Here is a 20,070-nt window from a genome sequence, read left to right as displayed (position 1 = left end):
GGACTGAAAATTCAGCCTTTGAGAAAGTCAAGATCAAAATGAGGTTAGGCTAATCCTATGGTAACTTTAAATAAAAAAAAAAAAAATTCAGGCCTCCCTGGTGGTGCAGCGGTTGAGCGCTGGGTTGCGAAGCTGCCGCGGCCTCTGCGGCGCCGGTTCGATCCCCGGCTGCTCCCCGGCCACCGGAGGAGGGTCCCGCATGGCGCGCAGACCTCTCCTGCCGCCCGCTGCTCCCCTCAGCAGTGTACTTCGGTCCTTCTGCCTGCTCTGCTCCCTGCTCTGGCTCTGGTGAATTCTCTCACCCTCCCGCGCCTCTGACTGTACCCAGTGCTTGTATAAACAAAACAAACAAACAAACAAATAAATAAAACATGCCTCTAAAAAAAAAATTCATTTATGCATACAAGAATTGGGGTACAGGCCAGAGGTGCGGGGGTGGGGTGAGAGGATTCACCAGTGACAGAGTGGGGAGCAGAACAGGTAAAATGACTGAAATCCACTGCTGAGGGGAGCAGCGGGTGAGCCAGGAGAGGTCTGCTGCGCCGTGTGGGTAGCTCCCTGCCCGGGGATTGAACTCGTGCTGCAGTGGCTGCCAATAGCTTCATAGTAAAACACAGGGCAAGCTAGAAATTAGGCAGTTTTAGGGACAGTGCAGGAGGGGACCTCTGAAGAATTTAGGGAGGCTTCAGAGATAAGGACAACCAAGGGAAAGTAACCCATTCCACTAGAAAAAACAAACATCCCAGGACCAAGGACAACATTGTTAATGCTGGTCCTGGTTTCCTTCAGGTGGTAAAGGGAGGCGGAGACTGGAGAAATGGAGAGTGGTTTAATTTATGGACAACTTAGAAGGGCAGCTGTTTAACTTCACCGCAGGGATGCCCATCCAGAAGACTGGGCCATAAATTTAAAGATGCAACAAATGGGGAAAGAGAAAGCTGTTAGATAAGGAATGTGAAGATCCCCTGCTCAGTAGCAAGTTAAGTGAGACAGCCGAGAACTAACCAGTCACAGAGAGCCTGGGGCAGCTTTAGAATAATGAGGGAAAAAAAGGTCTATATTCCCTGAGACACGGCTCCACTTGGGCTTCCTTGCCCCTCCCTGGCCTGGGAGTCCCCCTTTATTTCGGTTCCTTTTCTCCTCAATAAACCTTTTCTTTCTCTAAACAAACCTGCCTCTACTCGCTTGCCGGCCTGAGCGTCTGCGAAGTTCCTGCTGCGGCTTCGTGAGACACCCACCGCGGGGGTCTATGGCCTCAGCGCTGCCCTGCAGCCTGGGCTCCTTCCCGGCTGGGAGACTAGGCCTGACAATTCCCGCATCAATAGGTTGCGCCTTAACCCCCTGCTATGGTAACTTCTTTCGGGTGGTGACGGCTGCATCGAGCCCCCTGGAGGAGGAAAACACAGCGTGTCGCCGGAGCAGCAGGCAGGCGTCTCTGCCCGGGAAGCTCTTCATCTTCACCGCCAGTCCCCGCCGGGCGCCACCCGGTCCCCAAGTCCCAGCAGGTCGCCCCGCGGGCCAGGGCGGCGGAGCAGGGCCTCACGGGGGGCGGCGGGGCACTTCGCGGGCCCCCAGGTCTCCCGCCGCGGGCCGCGCACGCACCTGGGCCTTGACCCGAAAGCCCCAGCCCGGCGCGGGCGGAGAAGCCCCGCAGCGGCCCCGCCCCGGCCCCGCCCCCGCGCCGGCCCCGCCCCCCGCGCCGCAGCCCAACGGTCGCGGCTCCGCGCCGGCCCCGCCCCGCCCAGGCCGCCCGCGGCGCGCCTGCGCCTGCGCAGTCGCCTCCGAGCGCCCCGACCGGGATGGCGGCCGTTTTGGAGTCGCTGCTGCGAGAGGAGGTGTCGGTCGCAGCCGCCGTGCGGTGGGTCGCGCGCAGCGCCCGGAGTTCGGAGGTAACGGCGCCGACACGCCCCCAGGCCTGGCCCGCCCTCGCTGCGGTGCCCGCCGCTAGGTGCCCGGCGGCCGGGCGGGCCGCGGCTGACCCTCGGCCTCGCCGCTTCTCCCGCAGGATGACCCCGGCGACGCGGCCGCGCTGCGCCCGCTCCGGCCGCTGCGGAAGGAATTCGTGCCGTTCCTGCTGAACTTCCTGCGGGAGCAGAGCAGCCGCGTCCTCCCGCAGGGCCCCCCAACCCCCGCCAAGGCGCCGGGCTCCTCGGCAGCCCTCCCAGGGAGGCCGGGGGGCCCGCCGCGGGGCGGCCGCGGGGCGCGCAGCCAGCTCTTCCCTCCGGCCGAGCCTCCGAGCGCCGCCGAGGCCCCTCTGGCCCGCCGCGGCGGCCGAAGGCGGGGCCCGGGGCCGGCCCGCGAGCGAGGAGGCCGCGGCCCCGGGGCCCAGGAGGAGGGAGTCGGCGGGGAGAGCCAGTCCTGGGTCGGGGGCCGGAGACCTAGGGGCTCCGGCAGCCCCGGGAGCCCCAGCCTCGCACGTTCTGATCCGCCAAACCTCAGCAACCTGGAGGAGTTCCCTCCCGTAGGCTCGGTTCCCCCCGGCCCTGCAGGGTGAGAAGCAGCCCGCAGCCTGGAGATGGGAGGCACGAAGGCGCTGCCGGGGGAGCCACCAAGTCAGGGCGGGGCACTCCGCAGGAGAGCTAGGGAATGGCTCGAAGGTCGGGGGTGAGGGGCTTTTCCAAGGGGCCCAGCTGAGGGAGATGTTTGAAATTAGTAGTTTAAGAAAAACCTGTGGCTACTCTCAGCAGGACGAAGCCTTCACGCAGGATCAACCCAACTCCGGTGAGCGACGAGCGGTCACTTTCCAAGCCCAAGACCTGCTTCACCTCACCCCCAATCAACTGTGCCCCCAGTTCCCAACCCTCAGCCCTGGACACTAGCCCTTGGGGCCATGGCCTTCCCCCAGGGTGCAGAAGTCTGCAAGAGGAGCGGGAGATGCTCAGGAAGGAGCGGTATGGCCTTGCCGCTCCCTGGGATGCCAGCTTCCTCCCCGTGGGGGATCGCAGGGCTTCCCCGCCCCCCACAACTTGCCCGCCCCCGGGAACTGTTTCTTGGGCTGTCATCTTCTGTGCAGGAACCTGAGTATGGCTCTGGAGGGGAAGCCCCGCTGAATGCTCACTGCGTCTCTCTGTCCCCCAGCTCTAAGCAGCAGCAGCAGCAGTCACCTACCCCTGCCTGCCCCACCCCAGAGACGGGGTCTCCCCTCCCCAGCCAGACCGGGAACATCACAGCTGAACCCGCCGACCCTGCCAGAGTGTCTTCCCACCAGCGCCTCCAGCTGGTAGCCCTTGTCTACTCTTCGTGCATTGCAGGTGAGAGGGAGGTTAGAGTGGAGAGACCCTGGCGGAACTGCAAGCAAGGACGGTTAGTAGGGCCCAGAGCCGGCCTTGGCCTGAGTGGTCGTGCGTGTCCTGGGGTTGTTTCCTCCAGAGAACCTGGTGCCCAACCTCTTCCTGGAGCTCTTCTTTGTCCTTCAACTCCTCACTGCCCGGCGCATGGTGGCCACCAAGGATCACGACCTTGAGCCAAGCCCAGGAGCCCAAGGTCGGTGTGCATGCCCCTTTGTGAGGACTGGGATCTGGAGCTGCAACAGCTCTCAGCTGACATTTGCTGCTCTCTTTTTAGATTCCCTGGAAAGCCCACTGTTCCAGAATGTCCATGACTGTGTCTTCTTTGCAGTGCAGGTTTTGGAGCATCAGTTTCAGTGAGTGTTCCAGCTGAGGCACTTGAGCCTTAGTTCTGTTGTTCCCTTGGTTTTCTGGCCACTGGTGTGTGCCTGCGCTTAGTGCATGTTCTGTGAGCCTAAACCTTTCCCCACCTGTAAACTTTGATTGTGTGGCAAGGCTATGCATTGGTCCCTAAAAGAGTCCTTCCACCCTCTTCCATCTGGGCAGCTGACCTTTGGGTTTACGTCTGATGTTACTGTCCTGCTCCTTTGCTCCCTGCTCCATAAAGTCATGTTCCTCCCCCTTTGCCTCCATCATCCTCACTTCTGAGTTCTCTGGCTTTGTCATACATGCCTGCTCCGTGCTCGAGATAGTGCGTGCAGGTCCCAGTCTCCTACCCACTGACTCCCATCCTCGCTTGACCCACAGAGTTCTTTCCTACCTGGACAAAGGGACCTTGAAGCTCTTGGCTGAAAATGAGCGGCTGCTGTGCTTCTCACCAGCTCTTCAGGGCCGCCTCCGAGCTGCCTATGAGGGCAGTGTCGCCAAGGTAATGACGCCATCTTAGCTTAGACCTGACCCTTCCCAGCCCCACTACTCTAGTGTCACACAGGCTGCTTCTGGGCAGGAATATGGGGATGGAGATTTCTGAGCATGTGAGCTCTGAACTTCAGCCCCTCACATCGCTGCCATCTTTTAGGTTTCTCTGGAGATGCCACCTTCTGCCCAAGCTGTCTCCTTTCAACCTGAAACTGACAATCGTGCCAACTTCTCCAGTGACCGAGCCTTTCATACTTTTAAAAAACAGAGGTGACAAGAAAAGGGAACTTTGGGAGGGGATAAGACGGAATTTTCTGTGAGATAGGCAGCCTCTGTTGTTTTCAGAGAGAATAGGAGTTTGACACAAAGAGATGGTGGTTTTGCCCCACCAGGCCCTTCCTGCCAACCATCAGATGGGCCACTTAGCTTCATTCTGTTTGATGAACCCCTGACTTTATTCAGCCTTCTCACAGGTGTGTGAATTTTAGTCATGGGGCTCTGAGATAAGGGAGAGCCAGCTCTTGCTGCCCTCAGAAGCACATGTGTGCAGCACAGGGCGCGGTGCTATGGGGTGGTAGCTTTACCATCAAAAGAGGATTTGGCGAGCATGAGGAATGGAACTACAGACGGTCCTGTGATCAGTTCTTCCACACTGGGGAAGGTGCTCCTGGGGATGAGAGAGAGGCGGTTGCCCCTCAGTTGATCGGACATTTTTGTGTTTCTGTCAGGGATGTGTTTTATGAGGTGCTGCGAGAGTGGGAAGATCGCCATGAGGAGCCTGGCTGGGATTTTGAGAAGGGCCTGGGAAGCAGGATCAGGTAGGTGCTCCTACACTAGTTACCTCATCTTTCATTGGTTTTGGGTTTTTTTTTTTTAAGATTTATTTATACATACAAGAACCTGGGGTATAGGTCAGAGGTGTGGGGGGTGAGAGGATTCACCAGAGACAGAACAGGCAGATGGGGAACAGAACAGGCAGATGGACCAAAATACACTGCTGAGGGGAGCAGCGGGCGAGACAGGAGAGGTCTGTTTCGCCAAGTGGGTAGCTCCCTGGGTGGGGATCGAACTCCTGTTGCAGTGGCTGCAGATAGCTTCACAGTGCTGAGACTTAACACCTTGCGCCACCAGGGAGGCCCCCTCATCTTTCTTCTTGCTTTGAGCAGTGAGCATCTTAATGGTGCTTCACTAGCTGATTGGAGGAAAGCTGCCACCTCTTCCCACCCAAAGTGGTCAACCTTCTGTCCACTTGCTCTCTCCAGTTATTGCCAACTCTGCCTGTGCACTCAGAAATGACTCATGCTTCTTCCTTGGTGGCAAATGCTGGGAAAGTGCAAAGCTCTTAACCCAGGTTGCTTGAGTATTAATCCAAGTCATGGGCTAGACCCTCTTCGATCTGTTTTCTTCCATCGCGTAGTTTGGGTGATTCTGATATCTTGGTATAGCTAGATAACTAGAATGCAGAAATACTCTCTGTCTACTGATCTGCCTTCCATGTTGGTCATGAAGCACGCTGGTAATTGGTGTAGACTGAAGATTTGGGGGGTGGTATTTTTTTGTGAGTTTAAGTGTATCTGTAGGCTCCAGGAATCTGAGGCAAAGTGTCCCTTTTCCCATATCCCTGCCCCAGCAGCTCTGGTAGAGTCCACTCAAGTCCCTAGTAAAGGGCTGGAAAGCCCAAACATTGGCTTGTTCTCAGATCTTTATCCCTGTTCCACCTTCCCTCACACTCTATTCCTGCCTCTGTTCTTCAGAGCCATGATGGGTCAGCTCTCTGCAGCCTGCAGCCACAGCCATTTCGTTCGACTTTTCCAAAAACAACTTCTCCAGGTAATAGATAATAAAGTTCTACTTTTTTTTTTTCCTAAAGAAATATTAATGCATATAAGAACTGGGGTACAGAACAGAGATGCACGGAGGTGAAAGGATTCACCAGAGACAGTGGGGAGAAGAACAGGCGGACTGACTGAAATACACTGATGAGGGGAGCAGAGGGCGAGACAGGAGAGGTCTGCTGCGCCATGTGGGTAGCTCCCTGGCCGGGGATCAAACTTATGCTGCAAAGGCTGTGGATAGCTTCATAGTGCTGTGCTTAACCCCTTGCACCACCAGGGAGGCCCGAATTCTATTTCTTGGTGGTGGTTGAAACTCAGGTGCTCTCACGGGCCCTGCCTTCCATGCCTCTGTCAGCCTCTCATTACTTCTTTTTTTTTTTTTTTTTAAATCTTGTCTCTTTATTTTTAAGATTTATTTATTTGTACAAGCACTGGGTACAGTCAGAAGCGCGGGAGGGTGAGAGAATTCGCCAGAGCGGAGAGCAGAGCAGAGCAGGCAGACTGACGAAGTACACTGCTGAGGGGAGCAGTGGGTGGCAGGAGAGGTCTGCTGCGCCATGTGGGACCCTCGCCCAGTGGCCGGGGATCGAACTGGCGCTGCAGAGGCTGCGGGCAGCTTCGCAACCCAGAGCTCAACCGCTGCGCCACCGGGGAGGCCCCTCTCATTACTTCCTTAACCTTGGTTTGTGCTGTGCTAGAAAGAGCATTGGGTTAGGGTTGAGACCTGGTTTCAAACCCCAGCTCTAAGCACGACCATAGGCAAATATTTAATCTTACAGCTTCAGTGTTTTCACCAGTGAAACAAGAATATAATCCCTATCTCAAAAAAATGTATCTAAGCCACCTGACACAGGGTTGGTGTTTCATAAAGTAATGTTCATTACTTCTTTATTTTATTCAGTCCTTTACAGAAAAAAGTACTGATTTCTAATTTCTTCCTTTTCCCTCTGCCCCAGATGTGTCAGCGTCCTGGTGGTGCTGGGGGCACTGTCTTGGGCGAGGCCCCAGATGTGTTAAGTATGCTTGGAGCTGACAAGCTGGGGCGGTTGCGGCGTCTCCAGGAACGACTAGCGGCTCCTCAGAGCAGTGGGGGGCCCTGTCCACCCCCCACCTTCCCAGGTTGTCAGGGCTTCTTCAGGGACTTCATCCTGAGTGCCAGCAGGTAAAAGTCTCCTGTGTCTTAGAGGGAGCGGTGCAGAGGCCAGGAGGGGTTTGTCTTCCTGAAGGGCAAATAGCTCCTCTCCTTTCCCTGGAATGTGGCGGGGTGGTCGAAGGTGACCTCTGCCCCCCATTCAGCTCCTCCTTCCCTGCCTCTGTTTCCCCTCATTCTTTCATCCACATAGGTGACCTCATTATTCCTAGGCCTGCCCTTTACCCCGCCAAGCCTTCTGCCCGGGGCACCTCTTCCAATGCCTTTCCCCCCTCCCCATCTTAGCTTTCAGTTTAATCAGCATCTCATGGATAGTCTGAGTTTGAAGATCCGGGAGCTCAACAGCCTCACCCTGCCTCAGCCTGAACCCAGTGATGAAGATGGGGAGGCGGATGTGGACTGGCAGGTCAGAAAGCAGAACAAGGGAGCTGACGGGTTCTGGCCAGCAGGGGGAAGGGGATTCTCCAGAGCAACTCTGTAACACAGAATTGTTCTTAGGACCTTTTCCTCCCCTTGTTCCCCTCCAGGGCGAACGGAGGCAGTTTGCTGTGGTGCTGCTCAGCCTGAGGCTTCTGGCTAAATTCCTGGGCTTTGTGGCCTTCCTGCCATACCGGGGACCCGAACCACCCCCAACTCGGGAGCTCCAGGACTCCATTCTGGCCCTGAGGAGCCAGGTGAATGAGGGCTCTGGTAAGGAGGGAGCAGGGAGGTACATCCTGCCACCACCCCTGCCAGCGGGCATCCCATGGCCCTTGGCCCTCGCCCACCGACTCCCGTCCCTGCCAGGTGCCCCCGGTGCTGGACGTGCGGGCTCTGCTGCAGCAGGGGCTGCGGGCCCGCCGGGCGGTCCTCACGGTGCCCTGGCTGGTGGAGTTCCTCTCCCTCGCCGACCACATTGTCCCCCTGATGGACTATTACCGCAGCGTCTTCACGCTCCTGCTGCAGCTCCATCGGTGAGTGGGGAAAGGGGCTGTGGCACCACAGCGGGACCCACTCCTGGGAGGGGCTGCCTCTGGTCCACAAAGAAAGAACTTTCACTGACCCGTTTCTGTTTCTGTTGTGGCCTAATAGTCCCTTTTCGGTCTGCTTTTGAGAACTGCCTTCCCAGGGATAGCTTGCCTTTGCTCGTTCCATTTCTTTCTTGGCACTAATTCAGGTCACACCCTCGTTTACTTATAGGAGCTTGGTCTTGTCCAAGGAGAGTGAGGGGGAAATGTGTTTCCTGAACAAGCTGCTGCTGCTTGCGGTGCTGGGCTGGCTTTTCCAGGTTGGTGGAGGGAGGGTCCAGGTCGGGAAAGTGACGGCTGCCGCGGCTGGAGATGGGGAGAGGGGACGGAGTCTGAAGGGCCGTTGAAGAAACGGAAGGAATGGGAACCACTGTGGTTTGAGCGGAAGGTTGCTTTGAACTTGGTGCCTAATCCAGGAAGCACGAGTTAGGAGGGGTGGTGAGACATGGCGTCTCGGAAGTGCCACTGGAGCTTGCATTGCCCTGTCACTTGCCAGATCCCAACAGTCCCCGAGCACTTGTTTTTTCTGGAAGAGTGTCAGTTGGATACATCTGAAGCAGACACAGTAACCCCCGAGCACGGCTTGGTAAGTGTTGGGGTCTAACCAGAGCCATGGAAATGTGAGGGGGAGAGGAGCAGAGTGCGGGGTTGCTGACTGAGAAGGCTCAGTGGGAGACAGGCCAGGCCAGACACTGAAACCTCACAGCATTCTGACACTCCCATTTCTGGGCGCACTGGGAAGGACGGGAAGCCCAGCTGTCTGCCCAGCTCTGGCCTCTTCTCCCCCCAGGACAACATGCCGGTGGTGGACCAGCACCTGCTCTACACTTGCTGCCCCTATATCGGTGAGGACATGCATCTTCCCCAGCAGGGTCTTGTGACCTTGGCCTGTCCCTCATGAGTCCCCAAAAGGCACCCCATGGGCCTAACACCCTAATACCTTCTGTTCTTAGATGTTCCCCAAGGGGCCTGAGCCACTTGGGCTCAGGTGGGGAGGGTGGGGGTGGTTCTGGAACTAAGCACCTGGCCTTCCCTGACACAGGAGAACTTCGGAAACTGCTGGCTTCGTGGGTATCAGGCAGCAGTGGACGGAGTGGGGGCTTTGTGCGGAAAATTACCCCCACCACTACAACTGGACTGGGAACCCAGCCTCCCCGGACCACCCAGGGGCTGCAGGTAAAGGCAGGGTGGAGGCAGGGGTAGGGTAGCCCAGTGGGTCAAAAATGGGATCTCTTCACTGCTTCCTCCTCACAGGCTCAGCTCGCCCAAGCCTTTTTCCACAACCAGCCACCCTCCCTGCGCAGGACTGTGGAATTTGTGGCAGAGCGAATTGGTTCTAACTGTGTCAAACACATCAAGTGAGTGTGGGTTGAGGGGGCTGGCAGTGGAGGTGTTGGGGTCCCAAGTGTCATTCCCTTCCCATTTCCCCCTTTTGACACTTTGCCAAACTGAGGGAGAGGGCGGGTTCATCGGGTGCTCAACTTGCTAACATTCTTTGAAGGAAGTTCTGACCGGACTTCCTTAAATCGGTAATCCCTTTCTGACTCAAGATTTTTAAATACCTCCAAACTTCGCCGCTCCTGCTGCAGGGCCACACTGGTGGCGGACCTGGTGCGCCAGGCAGAGTCGCTTCTTCAAGAACAGCTGGTGACGGAGGGAAAGAATGGGAGAGATCCAGCCCAGCTGTTGGAGATCCTGTGTTCCCAGCTCTGCCCCTATGGGGCGCAGGCACTCACCCAGGGGCGGGAGTAAGAGACCCCATCTGTCCGGACCCTCCCGTCTCCATTCTCCTTTTACATCTTATTTTATGACCCTTTTCCACGCTCATTTACCTCCTCCTTTCCAGCATGTGGGGTGGGGCTAGCTGGCCAACAGTGCTCCCCGCACCGAGGCAGCGCTCCTGGGTGTGGAGCTTGGTGCTCTGGGGGCATTTCTTTCTGTGAGCCGGGCTGAGGTGTCTGCACCTCCCTGACCTGCTCTGTTCTCCCGTCAGGTTCTGCCAAAGGAAGAGCCCTGGGGCCGTGCGGGCACTGCTTCCGGAGGAGACCCCAGGAGCTGTACGTAGGAAGCCAGGAGCTAGTGGGCTGAGTGGTTGGAGGCAGAGAGGCGCCCTGTGTGTGCGCGCATGTGCGTCTGCTAACTGGGGATGAGGCAGCCCCGGACTGCGGAGCGTGCGTCACCCCCAGTCTGTTCCTGATTCTAATGCTTCTGTGTCGTAGGTGCTAAGCAGTGCAGAGAACATTGCTGTGGGACTTGCAACAGAAAAAGCCTGTGCTTGGTTGTCAGCCAATATCACAGGTGAGGTATGCTGGAAAAGGGGTGGCTGACTGGAAATCAGAGGCTACTTTGGGGTGATGGTTTCGGAGCCAGTTGGAAACAAGGAACGGTGCTGGTTAGCCTGGTGGGCCGAAGTGTAGTGCTATGGTGACAACTTTCCTGTTTTCCCTGACTGGCAGCGCTGATCAGAAGAGAGGTGAAAGCGGCAGTGAACCGAACACTTCGCGCCCAGGGTCCTGAACTGGCTGTCCAGGGGGAGCGGAGGGGCTGCTCCCGTGCCTGTGAGCACCATGCTCCCCTCCCCTCCCACCTCATCTCCGAGATCAAAGTACACGGCTCCCCTATTCCCCTTCGGCTCCCCTCCTCCTCCCTGCTCTCTTCCTGGTCTCCTTCCTTTCTCACATTGACTCCAGCAGTCATGTGTAGCAGCTTTCTGTGTTGTCCGGCTAGTTCCTGTTTTCATACTCAATGGGATTAGGTAGGGCAGAGCTGAATTGAATGGTTTCCTAATTGTTCTCCAACTTTGGATACTTCGGTCACCCAAAAGTGTGAGGTGGCTATGAAAATGGGACTAATTCTGAATTGCACAGATGGCATGGGAGTTAGGGCAGTGAATGGCTTGACTCATGCGGTAGGGAAGTCTTTGAGTGGGTGGTACACCCAGTATTTGGATATCATTTCACAGAAATGTTCTAAATGGGAAGTGACGCTTGTTTAGTTACAGGCAGTAAGAAGAAACTATGGCCCAGAGCTTAGCACACAGCCCATGGGCCAAATCTGACATAAAATGGGCAGATGGAGTAGTTGGGACAAACTGTATGGCCTGCAAAAGCTTGAACTGTTGACTCTTTCACTCTGGTCTGGAGTAGTGGTGTGGGAGTGTAGATTTGGCCTAGGGACCAAGAAGGGATGACCAAAGGTGGGAAGTGTAAGTAAGGTGAAGAAAAGGCTAAGCAGCCATCAACTAGTAGTGTTCAATAGGTAATGGGTTCTGTACCAAAACCTTGACTCTCCTGAGAAGCGTGAGGGATAGAAAATCTCAGGACATGTGTCCAATATGGTCACCCTAGATGCTTTCAGAATTCAGGGTACTCTGGGAGTCGACATGACTACCCCAAGACATCTTTCGTGACATCTCTCTCGAACCCTCTAGCAGCAACCCTCCCTCAGCTTATCTGCTCCTGTGTTCCCCCTGTTGTCCACTTGGTTGGTTCTCCAGCTGTGCTGTCCTGCCCGAGCCCCAAGTCTAAGGGTACCTCGGCCCAGTCACTTCATCCCCAGGGGCCATCTTCCTTCTGCCTGTACTGGTTGAGCCCCACCCCAAGCCACATTCTTTGTGGCCGCCTAGGCCCCAGCCTGGCATGAAGGCTCACTCTGCTCCTTCTCTCTCTCTCCAGGATGTGCTCTCTCTGGCCGCTGGGCCCCGGGACCCTGAGGAGGGAGTTTCCCCAGAGTACCTGGAGCAACTCCTAGGCCAGCTAGGCCAGATGCTGCAGTGCCGCCAGGTGAGTGTGGCCTGTGTGTCCTGAGAACCAGAGCCACTGGCCTGGGGCTGCTGCTCTGCAGGCCGTGCCAATGTCCAAGGTCTCACTGCTTTTTCCCCACAGTTCCTGTGCCCACCTGCTGAGCAGCATCTGGCAAAGTGCTCTGTGGATTTAGCATCTCTCCTTGGTATGGCTCCTGGCAAATCACTCTCGCCAGCAATCGGGATCTCAGGGTTGGGTACAAGCAAGAGTAGGAACGTGGTGCCTTCCACGGCTCTTCTTCCCCCAGGGTGGCCAGGTGGCCCTGCCTCCTCAAAGCTTAGTTTTCCTTTCTTCCCATAGTGGCTGACCAAATTCCTGTACTCGGGCCCCCAGCACAGCACCGGCTGGAGCGCGGGCAGGCGCGAAGGCTCCTGCATGTTCTGCTCTCCCTGTGGAAGGATGACTTTCAGGTGCCCGTCCCACTGCAGCTGCTGCTGAGCCCGAGAAACGTGGGGCTTCTGGCAGACACTCGGCCGAGGGAGGTGAGCGGTTAGGGACAGATGGGCTTCTCGGCCCTCTATGATCATGTTTCATACCACCCTCACCCCAAATGCCAGGCACTTGTTACCCTTACTCCCCTTTTTCTGGTAATGGTGGTCATTTTCACTTCTGTGCCGGAATGACTCCCTTCAGGGACACCTCTCCAGCTCTGCCCTTCGAATCTGTCAGGGTCGCTGTGCTGTCCTCCAGCCACTCTCACCTCCTCCCCCGTGTGTTGTAGTGGGACCTGCTGCTGTTCCTGCTCCGGGAGCTGGTAGAGAAAGGCCTGATGGGACGGACAGAGATCGAGGCTTGCCTGGGCAGCCTGCGTGAGGCCCGGTGGCCAGAGGTAAGGAGTTCTCCTGTGACCATTTTATCCTGAAACTGGGCCTGGCATTCTTAGAAGCTTCTTAAAGCATCTTCGGGGCCATCCTGAAGGGAGCAGTGGCTGTTCTTGAGCCAGTGGAGGAAAGGCAGTGGGAAGGCAGGTGCCTAGGAAGCAGCGTGGCCGGGAATCACCTGACTGTTACTCACAGCTAGCATTGAATGTTAATGTGCACGTTACCTCACAGCGAACATCAGGAGCAACATCACATGGACAGGGCCATCAAGTAGGGATAACATTACATTTCATACTTGATGTGAAATAACGTGCACGCTAAGTACTCAGTAGATGGTTCTGCGCCTCCCTTGCTGTAACGTGACCTTGTCCTGTTAGTGTTCTGGGAAGCTCAAGTCCACGTTAGAGTAGAAGACATTTGGGAAAAAAGAAAAGTGCCGGGTTGCCTGATCACTGGTGAGCTAGGGCTTGATCTTTGGGGTTTTTCAGTAGAAAGGATGAGCCCCCCCAGAAGCAGACGTGTGCCTTTTCTGTTTATCCCAGGACTTCTCTGAAGAATTACAAACCCTGTTCAACCTGTTTTTAGCTGAGCCCCACGTGCCAGAACCTCAGCTAAGAGCTTGTGAGCTGGTGCAGCCAAACCGGGGGACTGTGCTGGCCCAGAGTTAAGACTGGGGAGTGGCCCTGCCTTGGGCATCTCAACAGAACCCTGGAGCCCTGCCACAGGAGGCAGCTCCAGAGCCACCCAAGTGCCCACTGCTGACCCTCGGCAGTGCAGGAGTAGCTGAGTGTGCAACCCGGTTTCCTGCTCGTATGCGAAGGGAAAGTGTGGCTCAGTGCAGGTGCGCCACCCCAAGTCCTAGAGGAAGGAGGAGGGTTTACCTGATTCGGGATTGTGGTGGAAAAGGCGACAGACTCCAGTCCTGGAACAGAAGTCGGCATCGCTTGGACACTAAGTGAAATGATGTGTGGGGGCTCCCGGCCCTACTTGCTGCTAACTCGGCATTTCTTAAAACTTTGTTGTTCGGGAAATCATGACAGAAGCAAATGATTTCTGCTTACCGTGTAAGGAACGTGAGAAAGTTGAAACATGAATCCTGCGAGTCTCCATTTTCTCCCACCAGAAGCTGTACCGCCAGCTGCTTCAAAGTGCATGGCAGACGAGGGGGGCTCACAGGACAGAAACCGGGATGCCGTGTGTCCCCTGTTCAGCCAGTAGCTCGCAACCCAGTTCCATCCAAGGGTTGTGCACGGGAGAAAGAGCTTTTTAAAATAAACTGCTTTCTTTACTGGGGGTTTCATGTCTACTCACTCCCACCTGACTTCCTGCGGACGGCTGCGGGAAGGCGGGCTGAGTGGAGCTGCCCTAGCGCCTTGACACCTGGTGACGCCTGCGTGTTCCATTGTCAACTTGCTCCACGCAGTGCTGACCTCGGGGCAACTCCCTTATAGAGTTCAGGGCATTGTGTGCAATTTCTACTCACAAGGTCCTGCCTATTAAACTGTAGCAAGGAAGCTCCCACTATGCCTGTTTTGTCAGGACTGGGGTGTTTGTTCTGGCCAGAAACTAAAAAGCATTTTTTGTCTGAATGATCCACTGCCTCAGGAAGCATTAATTACCTTGATAGTCTACGTTAAGTTCACTCCTGCAAAAGTCACAGTTTTTCTACTTTGGCAGTGTGTAAAGTCAGGCTCTGTTGGAGAAGATAACTCTGAATCCTGTTGAAGGGAAAAGTTGGGGGGAAAGTTCACAGCTGTCAAAGAGGTCGCCAACCCATGGAAAGGTCAGGTTCTCGGGGCCTTGACAACAGGAAAGCTGGTTACTCCCACTAAGTCCCAGCAGCACAGAAAATAGGGATGTTTCTCAGTCCCCACAGCTCCTGCCCAGTAAGAGTGCACCTTCCCCAGCCCATTACTCCTTCAACAACTGCATCTCAACATTTTCAAATGATTTTATCTTTGTCCTTTGAATCCAATTTATACTACAGCAAATTCAGAAAGTTCTGAATGCTGAGAACCAAAAGTTTTATCTTTCTGCGCCCATCAGATGTGGCTGAAGGAAAGCACCGCTCTAGGAAGCTGAGTTACTTCATTGCCGCTCCTCTGAGGTAGGACAGGCAGGCCAGTGGCAAAAGCCTGAAGCCCCAAGGATGCCAGGCAGAAGGACTAAGCCTCAACCCAGGCCTGGCCCAAAGCTCAATAAACTTAGCAGTGCCCCGTTCCGGAAACCGCTGGCCTACGTGAAGCGTAAAAGCCTACTTGAGGCAGAATGACGACGGCTGATGGAAACAGCGAGTGACCTAATCAGGCTACTTTCTATTATATTTGCTTGCTACAGCCTGCCTAAAATTGATTTTCAAAGCATGGTCACCAATCTAGCAGCCTCAGGATCACAAATATATGGGCCCCTAGGAGACCTGAATCAGAAACTGGGAGGGGGCCCAGCCCAGCCCGGCCCAGGACGGAACAAGTCCTTTGGGTGATTTTGATGCACAACACAACCAAAACCACTTACCCAAGCCCAAATCTGCCTTTGCCGTGATCATTTAGACCAGGTCACTGGGTTATCATTAGCACTTTGCGTTTAGTTATAAAATCTGCCTCACATCATCTTTAGATCGCTGACTCACTGGCCCGGTGTGTGGCTTCTCTAGTTAGCAACATGGTCTCCGGGTACCCGTGTGGGCACATCAACACAGCCTCAGAAGCTCCCGAGGTGCACACCTGTTACAGAACGTCCACAAGGACTGTGGTCACTGTCGGGTGGGGCGATGACTGTTACGGAATCGACCCTCCACTTGGGATTTGGCCACAGCTGGGGGGAAAAGTCTGGTGGTTAGGTATGTGCAAAGCACTGACAAGCTCATGGGAAGCACTCAGTAAATACGTGTCAACTCTATGGCTTAAAACTGGATCGATGATTCTTGCCATCACAATCTCCAGGCTAAATCTGCTGCTGTGCTCAAATGACACACTTGGGCTGTCCCAGGGATATCTTCACTAAATAAAAGTACACACAGGATTCCCGTAAGTTGACTTTTTTTTCAGTCAACAGTGAGAGATTTATATAAAGAGATGGGAGTACATAAATAGGGTGTTAAATATGTCACCTAAAAATTAACCAGAAAAACAAAAGTTTCAAAAAGCAATTAAAAAATAACCTTCAGTCAGTAATATATAAATAACAATCTGAGGTAAAAGAGAAAAAAATCCCTCCAACACTTTTAGAAAAATAAATTTCTGCTGTGCTGTACAGAACTTTACCTTTTTTCCACATCTTCATCCCCACATGGTTGCCCTCTTCCAGCGAAGATTCTAGGCACAACTGAAGCTGGAATTCGCTCCCACTACTTCCAGGTCATTATACAGCGTATTCAAAGCTCAAGTTCAGCCAGGTTAAGACACAAGAAAACATCCCATCCTCCACCACCCCCTAGAATAGGTGGGGCGACAGCAGCAGCGTGGAATTCTCGAGACACCACTGAAAAGCTAGGGCCAAGGCTGAGCGAGAAGAGGAACAATGTAACTGAGCATCTTCCTAACAAATCACTTAACCTCCCTCGTCTCCTCTCCCATCTCACAGAGCTGCCTTTCGCCTTTCTGAAATTCCTCTCGGCACCCAGTATCTGACTGCCCCCACCAGTGAGCCTCGGAGCTAGGCTCCACCTGGCCCCCAGCTCTGTGCACCCCACCTCCCACAGGGTCCTCCCCCTCTACTGAGCGCTACTCCTGACAGGCAGAGACCCAAACGTCCTCTCCTGTGAGGGAAGGAAGAAGGGGAAGCAAATGGAATTAAGCGTTTTGTAACTAATCAATAAGGATAAATAATTCTGAATCAATGTTCTGGTTTGTGCAGCTGTTTTTTGTTTTGTTTTGTTTGTTTTGTTTTTTAACTGTTCTCTGGTCTTTTCTAACACTCCATCCCACACTGGAGCTGACTGCCGGAGGCAGATGCTAAGCAGAGTCTTGCCGGTGGCTGCTTGCTTCCTACTGGCCGAGGGCTGGGCCGCGAGGAAGCTCTGGACCAGAGCTCTGCCGGCTGTGCCCCTTGCTGGGCAGCTTGCTGCCACTGGGTCCCAGAGACAGAAAATAAAGGTGAGGAATCAAAAAGGCGAGTTGAGCTTCATTCACTCTGGATGGCTCAGGCCCCTCGCTCTACAGTGGTGGCAGCCGTGGCCGAGCACAGCTGGGCTTGGCTGGCAACTCGGGGCTCTCTGCCCAGCTGCCACTGCAGGTCGCTCTGGCTCTTCCTGCACGGGGTACAGAAAGTTACGAGGAGCTGCCCCAGCGTCTCTCTGGAGCATCCTGGGTCTGCATCTCCACAGTACCTTCCTGATGACGAGATGCTAGCTACCCAGGAAGGAAGCCAGTTTGGCTATAATCAGTGGCTGCTGTTTGATGAAGGAGCTTAGGAGCTGATGGGGGAAGCCTGGAGCGCCAAGTTCTACCTGAAATAAAGCAAAGGGGGGAGATTTAAAGGTGCCAACAGACCTGAGAGTGTGCCAGGGCACATGCCAGCCAAGCGGTCACCATGGGGGGAGCGGTCTACTGCCCTGCAGCTGACAGGCCCAGAGTCTGCTGCTCAGATCCAAGCAACGACTCCACCCCCACCCCCCCAACAAAGGTCAAATTGCAGAACTGGGAGGGGAGAGCTGAACAGAGGGGTCATGTTCTCTCCGCTCCAGGGAGGCTGCTCTCGCCTGACATGGACTCATCTGTCACCTCGGGACACTGGGCGCAGCCAGAGGACGCAGGCTGCAAGGTTCTGCTAATGGCTTCAGAGAAGGTGGATCAACTCTGACTCATTCCTTCCTCTGATCCGACTCCCCTTACTGTTGTCTCAAGAAAGACTCTCAGGCCGCAGGCCTGGAAGAAGGGAAGAGAAAATTCTGAGGAGCGGAGGCCAGCTGCACGGACAGGTCACCTGGGCCAAGTAGATGACTCTGGTGAACTCCTTCCCTTCCACAGTGAGAGGCTGCAGGATCCAGGCGCTGGGCAGGATCTCCCCTCGCACCATCTCTCTGCTGGGTCTCGGCATGGACGTGTCATACACAGACTGAGCCGCCATGATAGACAGGTGATCCTGGGGACAGAAACGTGAGTCCTGCCTGCATGATGTGAACTGACTGGGGACAGGCTCCAGCCTGGTCACTACTGCAGACAGCAGCCCTAGGCCAGCCTTAACCGCCCCCCGCCCCCCCAATAACTGGCCACACTGTCTGCCCCTCATGCACGGCCCCAGTTCTCCCACGATACCGTGAATACCAGCAAGGCACCCACCTCTTTGGCTTCCACGCAGACACAACAGAAATCCCGCGGCTGTTTCAGCGCACACAGGGCGGTGTTGCACACCAAGTACACTGGGGGGCCAGGGATGGGGAGAGTCAAGAGGTGCGTGCCCAGACCTAGTCCTCCATCCTTCCCACCCCAGAAGCCTCCCGGACCCCCGTCACCCCATCGTTCTGCAACTGGACACCCAGCTGGACCGAGTCTGACAATCGGAGGAAGTCGGGGTACCGGGCCTCCCCCGAGGGCTGCCTCTGCCCGCTGGGCTCACCCAGGTTGATGCTGTTGGTCACCCGCTGATGAAGCCGCGCTGTCTGGATGGGCTTGTGGTACAGGGGCCACAGGGTGGGGTCGCTCACAGCTGCCCACACGTGAGACAGTGGCTGGGACACAATGCCTGCCCCCAGGAAGCCATGCCGAGTGGGAGAAAACACCTTGTAGTAAAGCTGCACCTCCTGCTCCTCGCCCTGATAGCTGCGAGACACGGAGAACGGGAAGAGGTGAAAACTGGGTTCCAGAGTCGCAGAGCAGCAGCCCAGGGGGAGGAAGTCTAGGAAGCCATGGCAGAGAAGGGAAAGGAGAAGAGAAGACAAGCAGGGTGAGGACAAGGTGATGCCGAGGAACTTACTTCCACCCAGCTGCTGCCTGGCGGCTGAAGAGGTTGTGCAGGTTGTCTGAGCAAGCGGCCATCACCTGGGGACACAGTGGCCACACCCACATCAGCGAGCACCTCACTAGCCAGGCCCTTGGCTCAGGCGCTGGGGCCAGCGCTCGCTAACCTCCCTCTCATCAGGACCAGTCACCGAAGGCGCTCACGCGAGCCCCACGGCCCTCGGCCGCCCCACTCTTTTCCTTTCTCTTCCCTCCCAGCAGCGGAGAGCGCTGGGGACGAGCACGGTCACTCACATCAGCCATAGAGATGTCCACGATGTGCTTGGCCAGATCCTGGTAGGAGGAGGAGAAGGAGGTCCCCAAGCTGGACAGGCTGGCCGGAGAGCAGCAGCAGCTGCCCAGGGAGGTTCTGCTGCCTACAACGAGTAGGTGGAGGCCTGAGCGGGCTTGCCCGCCAGCCTCCTGAGAGAGTGACCCCCCCGGATCTGACAGGCCTCCGGCCCCACCCCTGACTCACTGCAGGCTAAGCTCTTCCAGGCGGCCCCGGCCAGGCTCAGGTGATTAGGCCTCACCGCCGAACGGCCCCGCACGTCCCCGATCCAGGAGTCTCTGGAATTGGGCAAGTTTGTGTCCCCCTGCAGGACAGAAGATGCTCAGAACCAGAGCAGAGGAAGACAGAGGAGGCGGAGCACCAGAAGCCAGTGTGGAATTATCTCCTCTGCCCCCACGCTGCGCCAGCGTCTCCGGCACCACGGAAGATCAGTGGCAGAGATCTTCCCCACTAAGATGACAGGAGGCCCCTGAGAAGTCAGCACAACAGCAACCCATCCCTGGACCATCTTCCCTCGCCCTTCAAGCCCCAGGGTCAAGGCTGATTGGAGTGGAGTGCTGACAGGCGTCAGGATGAACTGGGGCCTGAGAGAAGCAAGCACAGGGACTCAACTCAGTTTTGGGGGGTGTCCTCTCTACCACACTGAGGCAACAGGAATGAGGCCATGACCACGGTCAGTGTGAATGTGGGCAGCAAGCAAAGCCCTAGCAGCCGGCGCACAGGGGAGGAAAAGCAAGCCGCGGGGAAAGCTTGAGGCCCAGGCCTCACGTACAGCGGCAAAGGCAAAGATCCTAATTTGGGTCCAGCTGGATGGAAATGACCTGGCTCTGCAATACAGACAACCACCTTTACCTCAGCCACATCCTCAGCGCCATGACCTTGACCTCTGCAGGCTCTGACAGGCACCCACCATCCCACCGCTGCCATCAGCTGCTAACCTAGCGCTCCTTCAAACAAGGAGAGGTGAGTAAAGACAGCCCTCTCCACACCCCCTCCTGCTTCGACGTACTAATGGTCTCTTCAGCTTTAGGCAGGTCCCCGGCTCCCAGAAGGGGATCTTGTGCCACCTTCCCAGGAGCCT

At 55.9% G+C, this 20,070-nt stretch overlaps 2 protein-coding genes across 5 annotated transcripts in view; one reads left to right on the top strand and one right to left on the bottom strand.

Moving 5' to 3' along the window:
• The first annotated feature begins 1,799 nt into the window (after window positions 1-1,799).
• On the top strand, window positions 1,800-16,933 carry CDAN1 (codanin 1). Of its 2 annotated transcripts, none has more exons than XM_037502314.2 (28): window positions 1,800-1,889; window positions 2,006-2,490; window positions 2,688-2,891; window positions 3,079-3,251; window positions 3,370-3,483; window positions 3,565-3,643; window positions 4,035-4,155; window positions 4,306-4,415; window positions 4,874-4,963; window positions 5,900-5,975; window positions 6,937-7,142; window positions 7,416-7,536; window positions 7,658-7,804; window positions 7,917-8,083; window positions 8,310-8,397; window positions 8,634-8,723; window positions 8,928-8,982; window positions 9,180-9,313; window positions 9,392-9,495; window positions 9,727-9,885; window positions 10,131-10,194; window positions 10,357-10,435; window positions 10,594-10,742; window positions 11,812-11,919; window positions 12,022-12,085; window positions 12,241-12,422; window positions 12,662-12,769; window positions 13,304-16,933. In XM_037502314.2, the coding sequence occupies exons 1-28, from the start codon at window positions 1,800-1,802 to the stop codon at window positions 13,427-13,429; spliced, it is 3,693 nt and encodes a 1,230-aa protein (XP_037358211.1). In that variant the 3' UTR covers window positions 13,430-16,933. The 2 variants fall into 2 exon arrangements, with proteins under 2 accessions (XP_037358211.1, XP_037358210.1); XM_037502313.2 differs by having other exon boundaries at window positions 2,685-2,891.
• The window catches only part of STARD9 (StAR related lipid transfer domain containing 9), a 102,934-nt gene continuing 91,702 nt past the window's right edge, over window positions 8,839-20,070 (bottom strand). For all 3 annotated transcript variants that reach the window (XM_037502308.2, XM_037502311.2, XM_037502309.2), the window contains 7 exons: window positions 19,176-19,293; window positions 18,953-19,074; window positions 18,675-18,739; window positions 18,318-18,520; window positions 18,041-18,120; window positions 17,685-17,843; window positions 8,839-17,208 (listed from right to left, as the gene is read on the bottom strand). In XM_037502308.2, coding sequence (XP_037358205.1) covers window positions 17,107-17,208; window positions 17,685-17,843; window positions 18,041-18,120; window positions 18,318-18,520; window positions 18,675-18,739; window positions 18,953-19,074; window positions 19,176-19,293 — 849 coding nt within the window. In that variant the 3' untranslated portion in view covers window positions 8,839-17,106. The remainder of the gene's footprint in view (window positions 17,209-17,684; window positions 17,844-18,040; window positions 18,121-18,317; window positions 18,521-18,674; window positions 18,740-18,952; window positions 19,075-19,175; window positions 19,294-20,070) is intronic.

This window comes from Talpa occidentalis, unplaced genomic scaffold (genome assembly GCF_014898055.3).
Source record: "Talpa occidentalis isolate TD23 unplaced genomic scaffold, MPIMG_talOcc4v2.1 talOcc4.11, whole genome shotgun sequence".
Classification (NCBI taxonomy): Eukaryota; Metazoa; Chordata; class Mammalia; order Eulipotyphla; family Talpidae; genus Talpa; species Talpa occidentalis.
Note: the sequence above shows the minus strand (reverse complement) of the source record. Positions and strands in the feature narration are given on the sequence as shown.

Coding starts and splice junctions, on each gene's coding strand:
- CDAN1 (XM_037502313.2), top strand. CDS start 1,800: ATGGCGGCCGTTTTGGAGTCGCTGCTGCGAGAGGAGGTGTCGGTCGCA. Junction 3,644..4,034: donor GTTTTGGAGCATCAGTTTCA/GTGAGTGTTCCA, acceptor CTTGACCCACAG/AGTTCTTTCCTACCTGGACA. Junction 7,805..7,916: donor TTCTGGCCCTGAGGAGCCAG/GTGAATGAGGGC, acceptor CGTCCCTGCCAG/GTGCCCCCGGTGCTGGACGT.